Source organism: Trametes versicolor (assembly GCF_000271585.1).
Source record: "Trametes versicolor FP-101664 SS1 unplaced genomic scaffold TRAVEscaffold_12, whole genome shotgun sequence".
Lineage (NCBI taxonomy): Eukaryota > Fungi > Basidiomycota > Agaricomycetes > Polyporales > Polyporaceae > Trametes > Trametes versicolor.
Window position 1 is genome coordinate 930,623 of NW_007360332.1, and position 18,709 is coordinate 949,331.

At 58.7% G+C, this 18,709-nt stretch overlaps 7 protein-coding genes across 7 annotated transcripts; 3 read left to right on the plus strand and 4 right to left on the minus strand.

Annotated features, from left to right (window-relative positions):
• Nucleotides 1-97: 97 nt before the first annotated feature.
• On the minus strand, nt 98-1,916 carry TRAVEDRAFT_154946 (uncharacterized protein). The gene is made up of 8 exons (XM_008045585.1): nt 1,634-1,916; nt 1,517-1,570; nt 1,406-1,467; nt 1,265-1,347; nt 1,056-1,212; nt 647-1,005; nt 496-588; nt 98-432 (listed from the first exon to the last, which is right to left on the minus strand). Exons 1-8 carry the CDS (start codon nt 1,723-1,725, stop codon nt 214-216), a joined length of 1,119 nt encoding a protein of 372 aa, XP_008043776.1. The 5' UTR covers nt 1,726-1,916; the 3' UTR covers nt 98-213.
• A 377-nt stretch (nt 1,917-2,293) lies between these two features.
• TRAVEDRAFT_174254 (uncharacterized protein) lies at nt 2,294-4,620 on the plus strand (the record flags this gene model as incomplete). Its single annotated transcript, XM_008045586.1, has 5 exons — nt 2,294-2,689; nt 2,749-2,907; nt 2,959-3,420; nt 3,472-4,145; nt 4,204-4,620. Exons 1-5 carry the CDS (start codon nt 2,326-2,328, stop codon nt 4,618-4,620), a joined length of 2,076 nt encoding a protein of 691 aa, XP_008043777.1. The 5' UTR covers nt 2,294-2,325.
• Nucleotides 4,621-6,993: 2,373 nt separating this feature from the next.
• Nucleotides 6,994-7,532, plus strand: TRAVEDRAFT_52570 (uncharacterized protein; the record flags this gene model as incomplete). Its single annotated transcript, XM_008045294.1, has 2 exons — nt 6,994-7,182; nt 7,257-7,532. 2 exons carry the CDS (start codon nt 6,994-6,996, stop codon nt 7,530-7,532), a joined length of 465 nt encoding a protein of 154 aa, XP_008043485.1.
• A 3,665-nt stretch (nt 7,533-11,197) lies between these two features.
• TRAVEDRAFT_31602 (uncharacterized protein) lies at nt 11,198-12,125 on the plus strand. The gene is made up of 3 exons (XM_008045198.1): nt 11,198-11,536; nt 11,593-11,757; nt 11,841-12,125. The coding sequence occupies exons 2-3, from the start codon at nt 11,754-11,756 to the stop codon at nt 12,005-12,007; spliced, it is 171 nt and encodes a 56-aa protein (XP_008043389.1). The 5' UTR covers nt 11,198-11,536; nt 11,593-11,753; the 3' UTR covers nt 12,008-12,125.
• Nucleotides 12,126-12,476: 351 nt separating this feature from the next.
• TRAVEDRAFT_23799 (uncharacterized protein) lies at nt 12,477-13,667 on the minus strand (the record flags this gene model as incomplete). The annotated part of the gene is made up of 3 exons (XM_008045142.1): nt 12,477-13,110; nt 13,245-13,300; nt 13,509-13,667. 3 exons carry the CDS (start codon nt 13,665-13,667, stop codon nt 12,477-12,479), a joined length of 849 nt encoding a protein of 282 aa, XP_008043333.1.
• A 421-nt stretch (nt 13,668-14,088) lies between these two features.
• Nucleotides 14,089-14,604, minus strand: TRAVEDRAFT_52572 (uncharacterized protein; the record flags this gene model as incomplete). The annotated part of the gene is made up of 1 exon (XM_008045295.1): nt 14,089-14,604. The coding sequence occupies one exon, from the start codon at nt 14,602-14,604 to the stop codon at nt 14,089-14,091; it is 516 nt and encodes a 171-aa protein (XP_008043486.1).
• A 251-nt stretch (nt 14,605-14,855) lies between these two features.
• On the minus strand, nt 14,856-17,454 carry TRAVEDRAFT_23800 (uncharacterized protein; the record flags this gene model as incomplete). Its single annotated transcript, XM_008045143.1, has 5 exons — nt 14,856-16,064; nt 16,156-16,631; nt 16,797-16,835; nt 17,098-17,256; nt 17,295-17,454. The coding sequence occupies 5 exons, from the start codon at nt 17,452-17,454 to the stop codon at nt 14,856-14,858; spliced, it is 2,043 nt and encodes a 680-aa protein (XP_008043334.1).
• Between the last annotated feature and the right edge of the window lie 1,255 nt (nt 17,455-18,709).

Below are 18,709 nucleotides of genomic sequence, written 5' to 3' on the forward strand. Positions count from 1 at the left end.
TCGCGAACCGAGCGCGTCCAATCGCGAGACAGCGCGACCCTTGTAGGCGCTTGCGATGTCTCGCAGCTCGCGAAAGGAATGTATGTACGTAGATTGTGGTGCTCAATTGGAAGTAGATCATAATATACAGCTCGCGAAAATAAAGTAGAGGCGTGATAGTCCGAAGCGCGACAACAGAAGTCCGTATATCCTCATATCCAGCACAGCACTCTCTCAACCGAAGATGGCCTTCCGCAGACGATGCATGCTGTCCAATGTATTCTGGTGCCCGGAAGTGTCGATGCTGAGGACCTTGGCAGTGCTGTCCGTTTCCGTGGGGAAGGGCGAGGCGTCCACTTGACATACGGTCCCCTCCGCAGGCAGCGTCCCGTTCGCGAAGTACGCGCGCAGGACTTGGGCGGTACAGAGCGACGGCAGCGCGAGGGACGTGTGCTGCGGAAGAGAGGCGTCAGTACTTTGCGCGAGGGAGGTAAACATCAAGATCGCGCTACTCACCCCTGGGCCGTTCTGAACAAGCAGGCGCGCGGAATCATTACCTTGCCGTTCGAGCGCGAGACGTCCGCTCCTGAGGGGCGTCGCGGGGTCGAGCTACGCGTCGATCATGCTATCAACTAAAGCAACTATGTGCACCCAGCATGAGACGTACCGTGTTGCTGATGATGAGCATGGGGTTTTTCAACGTCTGGTTCCATGGGCCCAGGAACCGCTCCGGGGGCGTCACCGGCCAGAACTGACATCCAGCGTCCGGCTCGGAGATCACGACCGTCAATGAGAAGCGCGAGACGTGCGCCTGATCGTACAGCTGCTCGTCGATGACCTCCGCGGGAGTTGGCGCCTTGAACGGCTTGTTGTCGTTGCAGGACACTGCGGAGCGCTCGAGATCGACGAGGTCCTTAGTATTCACGGCGTCCAGGATCGCGGTGCCGTTACCAGCAATGGCTTGAGCGATGATTTCCGCTGCTTGCGGCCAGGAGGTGGGAGAGATGAGCGCGCCCATGAGGAAGACTAGGGCCAATTGTCAGTGACGGAGCGCAATGTTAGTAGAAAGTGCGTACGTCGTGCGCGACCGCTCGTCAAGATTCCAGGCGCGGTCGCATTCGGAACAGCGAGAGGCGACCAGTACAGCTGGTTCACGAAATTCTCTACACGTGCGAGGATGTCTGATCCCGTTTCGTTGGCGCTCTTTGCCAAAGCGCACTGCGAGGGTCCCGCCTATACATTGAAGCGTGAGATGTTTGCGAACGAGCATTCGTAGGAGGCATACCTGGGCGCACTCAGACATGAACAACTTGTAAACATCATCTGTGTTGACCAAGAAGGTGCGCTCCCACTTGTACGACGGCACAGCTGATAAAAATCGTCGTCAAGAGGACGAATTAACCAAATGGTTGAAGTAGCCACTTACATGTCCACGATACCGCATCCAGAACACCGTCGATGACAATGCGGCCGACCCGGTCGGGCAACCTGTCACGGGTGTGAATAAGATTTCTACAACACGCGAGGGACGACTTACATGTTCACCATGTACTGTCCAATCGCCGACCCGTAAGATAAGCCCCAGAAGTTGCTGCCAGAGCCACGTCAGAAATACGCCGACGAGAGGGCCATTATGACAGACAAGCAAGCTCACATGAGCGCGTCCTCGCCGTCCAACAACTTCGTGATGAAGTCGATGTCGCGCACGACCGTGCTCGTGCCCATGTACCGGAGACCGTCACCCATCGTCTGCGCGCAGACCTGGAACTGCGACTTGTACAGCGCATCCGCATCGCGCTGCGTCTGGATGAGGTGGTACCGGTTGAAGGGGTCCTGTACGTCCGGGGCGACGTCATATCCACGGTCGAAGACAGTGTTCGCGATGAAGGCCTGGCGTGCTTCAGGACTCGTGAAGCACTGAGTGACCGGCCTAATCCTCGGCGGTCAGCCGCATGAACCTCGGGACAGCCAGGCGGACGCACTCTGTTTGACCGATCCCTCGAGGGTCGAAGCCGATGATGTCATACTCTTCGCCGACCTGTGCAAACGAGAACGTCCGGAAACCCACAATTCTCCCTTCTCCCCTGCCAAACGGGGGGAATTCTCCTGCGAGGGGAGAATTTCGGGGGAGAATGACGCCATCGGTACGGTCTAGAAGGGGCCACGGCACCTCGGCCCACGCTCGATCACCTGTCTAGAATAGGCAGCTGCCAACCTTCTCTACTCGTCACATCGACGCTCTCTACGGATTCGCACTCGGACTCGCGTCCTCGTGTGCGCGACTGTTTTTGCCTAGCCGCGTCTCCTCCCACTGCCTTCATCTGCAACGTCTTCATCCACGCCGTAATGGACGCCATCTATCGCGCCCTAGAGCAAATGTCTAACGAGTATGGTTTGCCCGGGCTTACATCCAAAGTTACGCTCCCCCTCCTTGTGCGGTTTCTCCGGTTGGCCAGCGCTGTAAAGCGTTATGCCTTGCATTCCGTTTTCCCTCCAGACTGTACCAGCGACAAGGTTGCGATCCCGGAGGCGGAGGACCTTACGCCTAGCACCGTCGCGTACCTCGCCTTGCAAATGGAAATGTCTCAGCCTGAGGTCCTCGCCCTCTGGAGTGCGCTCGGACCGCTCGTGTGGCAGACCGACTCAATCCGCTGGCTTGGAGATGATCCCGAGTGGGGCCGCACCAGTCCACTGTCGCCTGGGGGCCTGGGTATGTGTATACGCACGACGCACCTCTCGGTGGGTTGCTGATGTCTTGTATCATGGCAGGCTTTCGAATGCTCTATCCTCCCGTACGGGTATGCGACCGCACATACTGCACCGACCGCCAGCTCCTTCGCCAACGCGTGGACGCCTTCCACGATGTCGCGCTCTTTACGCTGGATCAGGGCGTCTGTGATGCACATGCAGTAAACCTGTTGTGTCCAGGTCATGGTGCTCATTTTTTCCTCCTCCAATGTGCGCTGATTGCTTTTTCAGGCTGCGGCACAGTATACAAGCTCAACTATACCGTCCACGCCAAACAACGCATCTATTATGCCGGCATCCCTGACATCATACAGGTCGCTGAGCACACGTTCGTCGAACGCCGCGTCCTGGAGTTATTCACCACCCTTTCCTTGCTATCCTGGACTTCCCACACAAATTCGGCACACATATACGACCGTGCCCTGTCTGGTCTGGATGCAAAGACACGCCGCATCGCCCGGTACCATCTTCGCACCGAGCACGTATCGGACGGGTTTGTGATACTGGCCCTCCTCAAGGATGCACGCGATCGGCAGTACGTCCTGCATGTGCCCCAGGAGGGCGACCAGAGCGTACGCTTTTCCGCCGCTATGAAAGCACGGAACGACCACATGCGTGCGTCGGGGCAGCCGGAGTTCTTGCACTGCTGCGACAAGTGCGTCCGGCAGTATAAGAAGCCTGACGGCTCTACAGGTGTGCATCCACCCACATCTGCGACTTGCTATCTGACCGCTACTTCTTCAGGCTTTGTGGACGCGGTGATCACGGACGGGATCGAAATCGGTCGGCCGTGCTGCAAGGTGCGGCACTGTACCGAGGCCCTCTCGTCCACCCAGGATCACTATTGTCCGTCCCACAAAAGCCGCAACACGCTATGTTACATCGAGGCCTGCAACGAACAGCGGGTAGGAAATTTTCGCACCTGCGACTTGCCGTCCCATCGTGCCGTCGAGGAGTATGCGGCACTCCAGAATAAGGCGCTCTTCACACTGCGCCGTCGTCTCCAGCGTGCCAACACGGGCAGTCAGCCTGAGGATTCAACGCAGGTCGAGCCCCACGAGGATGGTACGGTGGAGGTGCAGGTCGAGGAGACTGTCGATGGCGCTGGCCGCATCCGTGTCGACGTGGACGAGGGTCCGCCTGCAGCGGCTGGTGCGGGCTTAAATCTAGCTGACGCCCATGCTGCCCCCGCCGAGCCTGCCACCTCGTCGGGTGCTGCCCATGCCAACGTAGCCGATGAACACGGAACTCACGCAACGACCGTGCCATGCCCCGAGAAGCCCGCCGTACCCAAGCGCACTTTGCGCGCGATGTTTGGTCGCCGTAGGACGCACAACGAACAGCTCATTGTGCGGCCCTGCGGCGTCATCATCCGGCGTGAAACCTTCTACGGTTCGGAGAGTGTTCGTCAAGTATGCGTACGTCCATCATTTTAGTGCACCGTGCGGCTGTTGACATCTTGCTCATATGGTCTAGTCTTTGTACAAGCAGACATGGCCTGATCCGGCACTACGCCCTCGGGTCTCGCTCTATGACAACAATTGCCGACTCTATATCTGGTGCGCTGCCAACGGGGAGACTCTCCACAAGGAGATCGGTCTCCCGGTCGACGTTTTCCACTGGAAGTGCAAACACAAGAAGACCGACGAGGCCTGCTCCATCCACTGCAACCCATACGCCTTCCCCGAGATCCGCAACGCAGATGACACTTGGTTTTTTAACTCGTCTATCGCAGAGCAGACGAACGTGTGGCTGGGGGGGTATCACGCAATAATCAGGGAGATGTCGGCGGACAAGTATGACTTTTTCTTGGACGAAATGATCAAGCTGAAGAATGAGCTGACGGTTGCGAAGCTGGCGAGGCAGAATCATGTTCCTTATTATCGCTACTAGTAGTATTATATGATACATTCTGTGTTCTACACGGTCCGAGGCCTGCGACCACCATCCCAGCTCCCCTAGCCCGCACGCCCCCGCCGACGTGCCCCGGGCGCCTCCGAACCGCCCATGAAATCGCGACAGGACCCCCGCCTATGCCGCCAAAGGTCCGATCGCAAAACCCTCGAATTTGACCACATTTATCAGCATACTTTTTCGGGATTATATACAGCATGATAATGGTACATACCATTTTGACGGTCGTTTTTATCAGCATGACAATCGGACCTCGTGCAGCATAAGGGTTCGATTTGTCTAGTCTCCTGGGTAGACGTACCGTGGAGCAAGCTCAACGGACCGTTTTGTCCAGCATATGGAGATCGTACCCCCAAATACGAGCCCAGTGCTGCCCAGTGGGCACCATTCTGCTCAGTCTTCCTCGACAGCCACCGGCAGATACGGGTAGGCCGGCCGGGCAGCTGCCTCTTTTGTCAGCATAACGGATCGGACCTGCAGCGCCCTAAGGCCCATTATACAGCACATATTATCGGACATAGCTAGCCATAAGGGCCTAATATACCGCATGATTATCGGACATAAGGCCTGTTTACAGGTCATTTTGTACAGCACTATTATCGGACCTCTTGCAGCATAGGCGGGGGTCCTATCGCGACCCACGCGCGACTCTGCGCGCGAGCGGGTCGCCCCCGCAGCTTGGCATGGCGCGTCGCCGACGGGACGGAGGTTTCTGAATCGTGCTCACGAAAATCCGTCTGCCGGCGAGATGAAATTTCGACTTCGACAGCGGAATTTCGACCTCATCAAGATGCACGCGGGTGCCATTGACCGGGTACCTATCGACATTGGGGGTCTTGATTGCATGGTCTAGCGTGTCGCAGGGCCCCAGTGTGTGTCGTGTAGGGCGCGGAGGAGGCGTATCGCCCTACACGGATGGTCGAGTTCAGTGGGCGTCGGTGCAGAGCGCGTGAATCAACATCTGACTTCGGCGGGTAGTGCACCGCCGGTGCCCGTACCTGTTGCCTTCATCGACGTATCCGCATCCTTGCATGCCACTCGCGGCCCCCACATCCGCCCCCATCGTCCGTGCGCGCCCGCCATTGTGCGTAGATTGTTCAGGTGGAGGTATCGGACGGCATGTACGCCATTTGCGTGCTTCAGTCTGAATCGCAAGAGCGCGTTGGTCGTGATCGCGAGCAGCGCGTCGGTCGCAATTCCAAGAGCATGTCAATCACGATCGATCGGGGCCAGGCCACAGCGCAACGCTCACCGCTACAGAACCTCCACCTCCAGCACGTTGTGCTCCCACCGACGCCCGCGCCCCGGCACTCTTGACAGTTACCCGCACATTGTTCTCGTTCTGCTTGTAAATAGGTACGTTTACGCCGATTTCCTGTCGTCCTGCGGCCCCGGGCGGGCATGCGTCTTCTCCCAACGTTCTGCCAGAGAGTGTCCCGGTCGAGGTTGTGGTGAGCGCAGGGTGGGATAATGGATAATGGTGAGGTGGATACGGCACGAGTCATGCATGACTCCCATAGTGAGAGCGAGCGGTGCTCGGGGGTCTGGCCACCGTCGCTAGGCACAGGGCTGATCTCGGTAGTTGCTCAGCTCTCTCTCCACCACGACCTCTGGTCTCCCCACTTCCGCTCGACGCGTACTTGTTTGCCAGAGTACTGGCAGCCTCTCATGTCCCATAGAACTGTACCATGCCCATCAACCGCCTGCATGTCTCTGCTCTTGCCCACTCCTGGAAGGCCAGCCGGTGTCGGTCCTATGGCATCTTTGCACCAATGTGTGACGCCCTCCCTCTCAACGACGACATCAACAGCATGGGATAGGCGGCGGGCATGAGCAAGCGGTAATGAGACGAAGCAAAGATGAGGGGACAGGGTCTCTTAGGCAGGGTAGGGAATGGGTCACTGCTATCGCCACGGTACGTCGCCCTCACTACTTTGACCTACTGACACTTTCTTGGTGCACCCCTTCTGCTATTCAAGACTCGTTCCCCTCGCACACGTACCGTTTCCTACAGGTTATTTTACTCATATCGCCCCTTGTTACGCCGGACTTTGTGTCTAGCGACGGTGCTCGAACGACTTTGAGTCCTCGAGTGCCCAGGGTACAGCTTTGCGCAGGCATCTATGGCCCCATGATAGCGAGTCTCGACCGCCCCTCGACAGAGACTCCATACACCTCGGACAGGTCGTGCGTCCACGTCCCTCCGCCGTCCTCTCTGCGCGCCCGCCAGGCCTCTCTCTTCGCCGTCTGGCTCCGCTCGTCCATCCCGCGCTCATGCTTCCTGCTTGTTCCACCCGCCACCGCCACGCTGCTTGATCGCGGGACACTATAGGTGCACCTCAACGTTCTTCTATGGGTTTCCACTGTGGCTGGATGTCATCTGCTGGCTGCTGGCGCGAGCCCGGGTTAGTTCCCGAGCTTGCCCTTGTTTCTCGGTCTGTCTTTTCCATCCCCCACTCCTTCCCTGTCCTGGCGCCGCTGCCTGTCACGTCAAACGCGCTCGCACTCGTGTTCTTCGTCTTCTTGCGTTCCTTCGCTCCAGTGAGCCCTCCGCCCCATCCTTCCCCATCCGAGCGCCTGCTGATTTATATATATATATATATGCTGCTACGTAGATCTGGGGCGTGACCGTCGGCGGCGCGCTCCTCCAGAACGAGCTCCTCACGCACATCCCCGCGTCCGTGCAAGCCGCACTGGGCCCCGGGCTCAGCGACAACATTCCGTACACGGTCATCCCGCTCGTCCGCGGGATGGCGCAACCGCAGAAGGACGCGACGCGCGCCCCGTTCCGCAGGATGCGACGCGCGCCCCGTTCCGCGGCATGCGCTAGTGCACTTCTCGCCCACCACGATGCCGTTGTCCTTCCTCCGCCTCCGCCCATAGCGCTCTGATCGTAGGTTGCACCCTGCAATCGTGCCCGTACGACGGGCTCGTTGCAGCGGTCGTCCTCGCAGCAGTTATTCCTGCCGCCCGGGGCTCAGTGAGAGTGCAAGGTATGCAGTTGCCACCCGTCACTCCGTGCACGCTAATACTCACCTCGCCCACAGTGCGCTGCCTGCCTCCTCTGTTCGGTCCTCCTCGCCCAATGTCGCGGGCCACGGGCAATGTCGCGCGCGGTGCTGGGGGCTTCCAGGAATGTGCCTACGCGCCTCACGAGGGAATGCACACGATGCAACCACGGGTGTGTTTGTGCGGAGCTCGCCGTTGTGTCCTCGCATCCGTGTGCGGAGAGGTTCCATGTTTCAATAGGACACAAATAGTGATACACCACAATAGGTAGACATGCCAACACAATGTATAGCTACTTCCCATGCGTGCGCGCAAGCTCAACGGAGAAAGCGGCGGCGAAGAACGCGGTGAGTGCGGGCACTGCAGCGCCTCCTCCGGCTGGCCAGGGATGCGCGCGAGCACATATGTATGCAAGATCGTCGGCAGGATGGAGTCGATATGCGCGGTGAGCGAGGGCACGGTCGGCCCGGGAAGCACAAAGACGGGGGTCGGCACGATCACTGTGAGCGCGGCGATGGAGCCGCACCGGGTGGGCGAGGCGTTGCGGTTCGGGTCGTCGACGGATAAGCGGGCGAGCTTGATCGTTGCGGAGGTCGAGCGCGGGTCGGCAGCGGCGGCGGTAGCTGAGTCGACGGAGGGGGAGGGCGTGCAGAGCTGGACGTTCTTGCGGGCCTTGGCGGAGGGTGACAGATGGCAAGGGAATTCAGGACGGCGCCATCCTGTTCGGGCCGCTCAATCAGCTGCGCGGCGAGTATTTCCGCGTGGGGTGTCGCAGACGCATCAGGGGGAGCGGGGTGGAGGTGTCAGTGTTCGGGGATGCGGTGTGCAGGGACGGGTTTCCGGCGGACGCGGGGGGTGAGCATATAGTAGACTAGGAGAAGTACACGAGGGACGAGGGAAAACGTACCCAATCAATGTCAAAGGAGCGACCGCGCCTGCATCTACCCAGTCCTTTTCGGCTCCTGTCTCTATTTCTTTTTCTTGATCAGGACGGCTATTAGTGGCAGCGGTGATGATGGCAGGCCGAAGGGACAGCAGGGCCAGTGACAAACACCTAAGCGCCTGCAGGGACCCTCTCTTCCAACCCGGCGGACTGTCGATCACTCACTCACTCGCTGTCCCTCACGTTCCCGCATCCCCACCCTCAGGTCTCATGTTTTGGGGCTTCCGCCTTCCCTTTAGTCTCCTCTTCATCTGGGTCCTGTCTCTGTTCTCTGTGTGTTCCTTTTCGCCGTCGTGCTCGGGTTTACCTCGCGTGTCCTTGTCGTCCTCATAAGGTTCGGGCATTACAGGTCTCTTCTCGCAGCATTGCCTCCAGCTGCGAGAAAGACCTGCAGGCCAACATTGCATAGTTTCGCGGTTGGGTTGACATCATCATCTGTAGATGCATATGAAGAGCAGTGTCAGCAGGGAGGTGGCGTGGGCGCAGGCTAGGCGCGGGGTGCGGAGTGTCGCAGCACAGACGTTGGCGTGCGGCGGCGAAATCACTGCGGATAGTCGAGTCCGGCACGGCCGTCAACTGAGCGCTGGGGATGTCGACCCCGGGCGTGCGTCTTCTCGCACCGGCGTCAGGGTCACTCTGTTCACGAGCAGGAGTGTTGGCACGGGGGCACGGCCGCGGACCGGGCCCCGTCAGTGCGAGGGGTGTTTACATGGTGGAGGCTCGTCAAGTTCGGCATTGCCGTCCGGCGTCGGGGTGCAGAGGTTGCGGGGTGCAGGCCAGGCGCGGGGTGCGGGGTGTAGCGCAGCGCAGACGTCGACGTCGACGTGCGGCGGCCTGTTTTTCTGCCGTTCTGCGGCTGATTTTCTGCTGTCATGGGCGATGCATCGTGAGCCGTGGGGACATTGTCCGAGCGCGAGATACGTACGTTGTGGTGGCCTCGTCGCGCTCTGGGAGCTTGCGTTTGTGGAAGGGGGCGCAGGGAATGTCGCGCGGCGCTCGCCCCGCTGCAGCGTGTCTGCAGTCGTAGCTCCCGTACCTTACGCCTCGGCCAAGTGCCCTCGTCGTCCTGGCGTCCACGTCCCTCGTCGCGTTCTCCGTGTCCGCACCTGTCGTCGTTGTGTCGCTGTCGCTGTCGCGTGTCGTCCGGACAGTCGCTGCAGGATACGTCGGGGTGCGGAGGTCGCAGGGTGCAGGCCAGGTGCGGCAAAGGTACGCACTTGCCGGCAGGCGCGGACCATGTGCGGGGTGTTGGGAGTGCTGGCGTGGGGGTGCGCCCCAGTGTGTTATGTTTGGCGCGGAGGAGGCGTATTAGCACGGGGCCGCCCGCAGGATGTGATGCGGCGCAGACGTCGGCGGGCAGCGGCGACATCGCTGTGAATGGTGGAGTCTGTATGCGTAGTTTTGCGCGCGAGCGACCTGCAACTAGCTTGTCAGCATAGAAGTTTGCATTGGCATGCTATTCCTTCCTCAGCTCACCTCGCTCGCGCCACAACACCTCACATCTCCAGGCGTCTGCGACCGTGCAAGCAGGCGTCGTACCTCGCATGCGCACGATCGTCTGGTCGCCTGTGCCGCCGCCCCCGCCGCCGCTGTACGTTCTGTTCCGCAGACGTCGGCGCGCCCGTGTCCGTAGATATTTGCACGAGCCACTAGGGGACGATGGGGCGGTGCGCTGCGGGCGTGGTGAGTCTCGGCGCGCACGAAGTCAATAGTGGCGTTTGAATACCTTACGCTCTAGTCGAGCCAGCTCCGTGGCCATCGTCGTCGTAGCGCGTACGTGGTGGGCAGACGTAAGGTGCGCTCTCGACGTGTCCTCGCCGTCCTTGCCCTGTCGTGTCCACGTCCCTGGTCGTCTTCTCTGCGTCCACGCCTGCTGCCGTTGTGTCTGCGCTTGCCATCACGTCGTCAGGAACAGTCACGGTGGCGGTCCTGCGGCCCCGCGCATGCGTCTTCTGGCCCCGTGGGCGCAGATGTTGGCGTACGGCTTGCTCCCATCGCCCGGATGTGTGATTGGGTACTCCGCGGCAGCGATCGTGGCCAGTCCTCTTCAGAGTACCTACATTCCCTTGAGCTGCGCAAGAGCGTTGTCAGAGTGAGAGGGGTATTTACCCGGTGGAGGCTCATCGAGTTCGGCATGGCCGTCCGGCGTCGGGGTGTGGAGGTCGCGGGGCGCAGGCCAGGCGCGGGGTCGGGGCGGTGGGGATCTGTCAGCGGAGCATAGGGGAGGGCTGGTCACATAGACATTCTTCTTCTTTGCAGAGCTGCTCGGTTGAGAGCTGCTCGGTTGTCGGCGGTGGACGCTGGTGAGGTCCAGGAGTGAATCATCATACGAGAGCAGAGGCTTCGCGTGAGCGCTTTCCATGGGCGCCTAGGCATATTAGGTTCCCATGCATACTGTCTCAGGCCTGCTGATGTCGTTTGTTCCTCTCTCTCCACCACGACCTCTGGTTTCCCACTTCCGCTCGACACCTACTTGTCTTGTTTGTCGGTGCACTGCCAGTCTGTGATGTCCCTTAGGGCACAGGTTCCCATAGCTTTCATCTGCTAGAACTTTACCATGTCCACCGCCTGTACGTCTCTGCTCTCGGTCACTCCTCGATGACCGGCCAGCCTCGATCGTACAGAATCTTTCCACCAATTTGTGGCACCTTCCCTCTCAAGGACGACATCAGCGGTGTGGAATAGACGGCAGGCCTGGGCAAGGGGCAATGAGACGAAGCCAAGATGAGAGGGCAGCGTGTCTTAGGCAGGGTAGGGACTGGGTCGTTGCTGAGTCGCCGTGGTATGTCGCCCTCGCAACTTTGAATTGCTAATACTTTCCTCGGTGCACCCCGTATGCTGCGCAAGACTCGTTCCCCACGCACACGTGTTATTTTCTACAGGGTTTTCTGCTTGTTTTTCTGCTTCTTATGCCGGACTATGCGTCTCGCGAGGGTGCTCGAGGTATGCCATCCGTCCCATCCTCTACATTGGTTTCACCTTACCAATATTTCCTCTAGGCTCGTACTGCAGCTTGCCCGTGAAAGCGTGTTGGTCGCGATTGCGAGAGTGCATCGGTCTCGATCGAAAGAGCGCGTCGGTCACGATTGCAAGAACGTGTCGGTTGCGATTGCAAGAGTGCATAGGTCACGGCCGTGCACGCCTGCACTCTGCGTCGTCCATGGGTACGTCGTCGTACGAGACCTGCTGTCCCATTCATCCGGCTGACGTCTCCGCCATCCTCCTCGCCCACCTGCCCCGCCCGTAGGCCGCGTACCTTACGCCTCGGCCAAGTCACGACACCAGGGAGGCACGCGCTCGTCGTCCCTAGCGTCCACATCCCTCGTCGTGTTCTCCGTGTCCGCGCCTGTCGCCATTGTGTCGCTGTCGCGTGTCCTCCGGCGAACCGCGACAAAGATGGCACTGTCGACGTGATTGGGCGTGCAGGTCCGGCATGGCCGTCTGGCGTCAGGGTGCAGAGGTCGCAGGGTGTACGCAGATGGTAGAGTGTCAGGAGCTCGGGGATGTCACCGCCCCTCCGCCCCTCCGCTCATTCCCCACCCCACGGCCCCAGAGCTGTCCCCCCGAGCGTGCAATTGCCGCTTCAGTCCTGATTGCAAGAGCGCGTCCGTCCCGATTGTAAGAGCGCGTCCGTCCCGATTGCAAGAGCGCGTTCGTCTCGATTACAAGAGCGCGTCAGTCTCGATTGCACCCACGACGCTGCTTCGCGGGGGGTTTCCCGGAATTCGCCTACATGCTTCACGAGGGAATGCACACAATGGCTTTGGTGTCCTCCTTCGCCGTTGTGTCCTCGCATCCGTGTGTGGAGAGGTTCCATGTTTCGATAGGACACAAATAGACTTTAGTATACAAATCAATAGGTAGACATGCCAACAATGTATAGCTAATCCTCGTCCACCGTCAAGTCGATGATGTCCAAGTCACTGATACGCTCCGAGTACTCTGTCTTAACAACTGCCTTGCCTTTTCCCTTCACATCCTGCCCGTCCTGTCCTTCATCTTGATTTGAGCTTGCAACCGATCCAGACCGAGATGAGCCATAAGCTGAGCGGACGTAGTTGAGAACAGCAGGGTTCCAGACATAAGCAGCCTCAGCCAGGCCAGGAGAGAGGGACGAGGGCAAGCCAGTGCTCGAGCGAGAGAAACCGGAGGAATCGCTAGCAGAGCTGTTGGTGAAGCCAAGGGAGGAGACACTAGATGTAGATGGGCCGCCAGCTGAGGATGTCGAGTGGGGTGACCGGCAACGAAAGCTTGCCTGCGATGCTTCCAAGGCGGTTGCAAGGTGTTCTTCCTCTTCCTCTTTAGTCTGTGGGACGATGGCATAGGGTGACCCTGATATGGAGGATGGGCTCGAGTTGGCCGAGTTCTCCTCGGATGAGAGGAGCCTACGACGCTTGACGGAGGGGGAGGATGTGTTGCTGTCGAGTGTGGTACCTGACTGAGATGCGGCTATCGCAGCCGCCAGCTGTATGCGTTCCTCCTCGTGGGTGCGTGGCTCCAGGTACGATACTGAAGAGCTGTGAATCGCAAATGTGAGCTGCTACTGCACTGTCATCATGGGGTAATTCATACCTGCTGGACGGCATCGTAGGTGCTTGTCCCAGTTGAATCCTCGCTGTCACGCTGAGAGCCTTGTGTACCGCACACCCACCGGCGATCTCGCAGTGTCTGGGACAGCGCTGGCGGGTGCACCTCCGTGCGGTGCATCTGACGGTACAGTCACTGATCATGCATGGTCGAAGGGGACGTGCTCGGGGTGTTGGCCAACGGGCGAATGTAGGAGGGGCATCGTCGCGCGCATTGTTGACAAACATGTAATAGAGAGGGTGGATCTCTACTCCATTCTCGTCGTGTGGGTGACACTGTGTGGGGTATGCGTAAGGCGCAGTTACTGTAGGATATGTGCATGACTTACCGCAATCGCATCTCGGCCAGTGTTGGGCCCAAGCGCATCGACTGTCTTCGGGACCAGGGGGCCCATGTTGCACAGCTTGCAGTAGTGCTTGACACCGCGCGGGACAGGCTGCCACCGGGACTTGGACGCGTTGATGAAGGACTCAAGATCGCGGCACATGACGGCGGGTATAGGTGAAAATGAGAGGATGAGAGGATAATGATGATACGGCACTGGGTGGGAGGTATCGCTAAAAGGGGAGAAACACCGGGGGCTGGAGGGGCGGGGCCGGAGCGTTGATGGCAGGAACGTCGTGGTTGGGGGGTAAGACGTCTGTGCATTCGAGGACCCCCAGGCTGTCCTATATACTGTTCACCTAGGCTTTGCTTCACAGAAGGCATATTGTGAAGGAATTGATCATGTCTTCGATGTGACGGTGTTTATGGTTGACATTGAATTGGGTGGAGGGCGCGATACAGACAGACAAATCAACAGGGTATGGCTACAACGAGGATAGAAATGCGAACTGCGAGACTTCTGTCTGGGGAGGGACTCAGCGGAATTCAACAATGTAAACGGGGCTTCGGGGGGGACTTACCACCTAGAGAACAGGCGAGGCGGCCAAGGACTGGGGTACGGGTGGCTCTGGGCTCTTGAGTAGTGACGCGATCGACGCGAGCGTGTTTGAGTCTTCGAGAGTCAGGCGCGGGGAAAGAGACGGTGTCCGGTATGCGTTGTAGCTTGCACGAATTCTGGCAAACTCCCGATCCATCTCCGCATCCGCTCTCTCTGATTCGCACAGTATGCAAAGACACTGGCCTTCCCAGGAACGCACCCAGCATTCCTGTCCTATGATGCCTGCAGAGCGCCTCCTCCTCTTGGGTGTACGCGGGCCGGAGCCACCGGACCCGATCTCCTTCAGTGGTGGGCTATCTGAACGAGCACGTTTGCGTGCAGGGGGTGATGTAGATGGTAGTGTAGGTGATCTGTTATCCGCAAATGGGCTGGACGGTGGAGGTGGTGTAGTCGAGCGACCGAGCATGTCTCCGGATGCATAGTCTTCAAAGCTGGAGAATGCCGGTGATTCAGAGCCTAGAGTAGGAGTAGAGGAGGACATTGTGTGCTCAGGGGAGTATGTCCAGGTAGAATATGAGAAGGGAATGGTTGAGAGTGTAGTTGAACATGGCGGCTCGCAGCTGCGAGTCATATGCGGCTGTACGCTCTTCACGGAAGACCATCTATCACATGCTTCCCAAATGGGATGTTCTCCACTATATGCAGATGGAATATGCGAGATATTGTAGACAAAACAAGAGTAGATACAAAGTGAGCGAACTGTACAAAGTATAGCCTGAGCCTGTAATAATATTATGCCCCTTTGCGATGCACCTTCCGGAGCGTCCACGCTGGCAGCTGCAAGCGGTATGTTGTCCATAGCCCATGTGGCTTGGTGCGTGGTTGTTGTAGCATCGCGGTGCGCTGCGCCTCGGTTGCCGCCTTCCATACAGAACGTTGTGTGTAGTACGTCTTGAGGACGAACCGATACCCAGGGAAGACTTGCGCAAAGTGCTCAGGGAGGAGGGCAAGCTTGTAGTCCTTGATCCGTTCGCCCGCCGCTGCAGATATGTTTGCTTGAAGTGTCGCCAGAATAGATAGTCCTTTGGCCAGATCCCGGGTGTATAGACCTTGCGGCCAGACTAGATCCGCTGCTCCAAGAGGGACAAACACCTGCCCAGCAGTCCAGAGCTCGTCGAGGATGCAATCGTCGAGCTGTCCATCAGCTGAGGATGGTGGTCCCGGGAGTCCCTGAAGTCCAAGCCCAGATGCCCGGTACGGTGTGCTGGTGAGTGCATCTGTCTGTAGTGGTTCATCGAGCAGGCCTGGGGATGAGGAGGTCCGCGAGGATGCCGGAGGAGAGGCTACCGAGGATGAGCTCAGTAAGGTACCCAGAGTCGCCGTAGGTAGTGGTGACCACAGAGGAGCAGGTGTCGATGGTGGGGCTGGCAAGTGGGTGGGTGTACCTGGTGTCGGTGATGTGAGCGCCAGTGGGGATGCAAGCCCAGAGGGTGATCCACCCACGGCAGGTGACCCAAACATCGAGTGGAATGGAAGGGCTGCAGGGAGCATAAACGGCGATACCGCATACCCATCAGGGTGCCAGTGCGAGTGTGTGATGGGATGAGAGGGGGAGAGCTGCGAAAGGGCTAGACGAGGGGCGGTGTGGCGATGTGAGAATGCCTGGTCATCCTCGCGGGGACGCTTCGCTCGGTGGGAAGCCCAAGGGTCACCCGCCAGAGGCGGCATCGGTGTATTGTGAACGCCCTTGCGGGGTGAGCTAACACTGGCACGTTCAGCATCCACGATGCGCGCGTCGACATCTGCGCAGAGGGTGACTCCAACACGGCGGATGAGCAGGACGCGGTTGCGCTTCACGTTGAACGCGTCAGACACATTCTGGTATTGCCAGTACCGAGAGTCGAGATCGTACACTTGAATGTCGTCCGTTTCACCGAGGTCGAACCTCTGCAGTGTGCGCGGCCGGTCAGAGAGCTTCATAGTTGGGTACGCCTTCAGGCCCTGTACGCGTTCACATGTGGGGGGTGCATCATTCTACATGTGCTCTACTGTGAGTGTGCAGACCCTTGGGAGAGTGGATATTGTAACGTACCTCGGCCCAAAACCATAGCGTTGCCGACTCGAGTTCTGCCTTCTCATTTTCACGGCGCTCTCGTTCCGCATCCCGCTCGCTCATGGCACGGCTCCGCTCTGCCTCCCACTTGCGTTTCCACTCTGGCGCCATGGGAACTTGAAGCTCTCTCTGTGGAAGCGTCGGCTCTGGCTCTGGCGCACGGTTCCCGCTGGAAGGGACTGCCGGGATAGGGGTTGCTGCAGGCAGGGGGATGATGCCGGGCGCTGGGAGTGGGTCGGGTGGATGGATAGGCTGTGGACGGTCAAGATGGAAACCGCCCTGGCTAGCAATGACTGGGGCGTCGATACGCTGTTGGGCTGCTAGCTCGCGCGCGGCGAGCTCCAGCTTGCGAGCCTGGTCGTGAGGTCGAAATCCACAGCTTGCGAGAGCTGTACGGCAGTGGGCTGCGCATTGTCTGTGCCCACAGGAGCTGGACACTCCGAGCTTCCCACAGCCTTGGGACGTGCAGACGATATCATTAGCCATGACGAGCAGAAGAATAACAGGAGAGGATCTTCAAGTAGTACAGAGGGGGAGGGTGTCGCCGGAGATGAGAGAAGGGGACTAGGTACGGATACAGATGCCCTGTGTAGGTTTCTCGCCCTCCCGCCCGCACTCACCAGCGTTGTCCCAGACGAGAGCATGCCGGGTGACGACCCCTGGGATCGAGCACGTCGATGAGGCAGCACATCGGACGTGATCGAAAGACGGGTCCTAACTGGGAACCGAGCGCGGCGGGTGGCGCTGGCGTCTATTTAGGCCGGCACGTTCCGGGGGGCCAGGGGGAACAGGGGGAAGGGGGAATTGCGGGAGTTCGGACTTTCACGTGCAAACGTGTTGAGGTGACTGCAAAACGTAGGGGTGCTGCCGCTCATACCAGCTGCTGGAGGTCAGGACCTGAGACTGTCGCCAGGCTCACACCTGGCCCGCCGGGTCCGCCGGGGTTCAGGAATACGCTGCCCTTCCTCGTAGCAGCTGTCGCGTTGAACCGCCCAAGAGCAATCTTGGCAACACCTGCGCTAGGATTGAAGTAGTCCAAAGGTACACTACGGTATGTCGTCAGCCCCTGCTGAACTAAACCTGAAGTATGAGTATGACGACTTACACCGCATACCCACATTCTGCACCGGGAACGACGTCCTCCCCAGTGCAATTTGACCACTTGAGCTCGCCGACCTTGAACTTGGTGGGGTCCACGGGGACAAGCGCTCCGTACGCGCTTTGGAACAAGAGAGCGGAGAGAAGGAGCGATGTGCCCATGCCTGTGCGGACCGTCATGGTGGCGTCCACAAGAGGTTCGAGTGGTTAAGAGGCGCCGGTCGTGAACTTGCGTCCTATGTTGCGGGTGTTCTCAGAAATCTCCGAGATCCTGCTTATGAGTAGCAAGGTCCGAGCGAACACGCGGCTGGCTGGTAAGAGTGAGTTGGAGAGAAGCAGCAGCAGAGCATTGATATATCAGTGAAGATGCCATTCTGACGGTCCGCGCGGCCCAAAGCATGCTGTTTCAGGCGCTCGCCTGCGATCAGGAAGGGATTCTCGCTGTACTGAGCAGCGTCTAACAACCACTGGTATGCGCTGATCAATAAGCAAATAACTGCGCAAGTAGAGCATGGGCGAGAGGGGGAGGCAGTGGTGGCGTCTATGTTGTGGTGGCAGATCAAGGTCGCCAAGACGCCACGATGTTGGGCGGCGGTGAGAGCGCTTTCTCCAAGTCATGGCCCGGGTTTCACGATCACTGGAATGTCATTCACCCGTCGATGCGAAAGAGCCTGAGGCCTGAAGGGCCCTCGCGCAAGTTTACAGCAATGCACAGTCCCGCAGCTCCTACATGATCTCAGTCGTACTGAGCTAAAGTTGAATAAACGATGCATGGATCGACATGAGGAAAGCGGTGTATGTTGCTAATTTGTAGACGAAAAGGCCCGGCGACTCGTGCCGTGCTGCGTCAAGACGCCGCTGGGCCATGGAGTAAGCTCCGCGTACATGCTAGCCCCCCGATGATCAGAGTAGATGCCAGTCTGCGTCATCTTTTCGAGGAGCGTAGGGTCGCACTAAGGTCTCGGGCTAGGGAGCGCTTGAAGAGCAACGGTTCGAATAGTGACTTGCGAAACGAGGCCCTGCGTACACCGTATAACCCGAGGTCGTCGCCTTCGTTCAGATCCGATTGAGGCCGACATGATATTCACCCATGCCACCCCACGCCGGATGTCGGAGAGGCGCAGGTCACCCAGCACTCTAGGGCGCTGGAGGGCCCGGACATATTGCATTTACACTCGGTGCTTGGAGGAACCTGTGGAAAATAATCGCGACACGCCTCTGATAGATGTAGCGGTTCTGTAAGCATGTTAGCTTGGTGCAAATTGTCGATGTGTAGATGAAAGTATCGCACCTAGTACGAGTTTTTGAACGCGTATATGCGGTGTACACCATGGATTCAGACCCTGCGTTGTTACAGTCAGAGCGTTGCAAGTTTTCCAATGAGATTTATACAACGAATCCTGCATCAGCTTTTCTGGGAGTATTACTATATTTC

Bases quoted from the DNA above. Each gene is read 5' to 3' on its own strand.
- TRAVEDRAFT_154946 (XM_008045585.1), bottom strand. From the start codon at position 1,725: ATGGGTGACGGTCTCCGGTACATGGGCACGAGCACGGTCGTGCGCGAC. The intron at 1,571-1,633 runs GTGAGCTTGCTT...TGGCTCTGGCAG, and splicing joins GACGGCGAGGACGCGCTCAT to CAACTTCTGGGGCTTATCTT. The intron at 433-495 runs GTGAGTAGCGCG...TCTCTTCCGCAG, and splicing joins TTGTTCAGAACGGCCCAGGG to CACACGTCCCTCGCGCTGCC.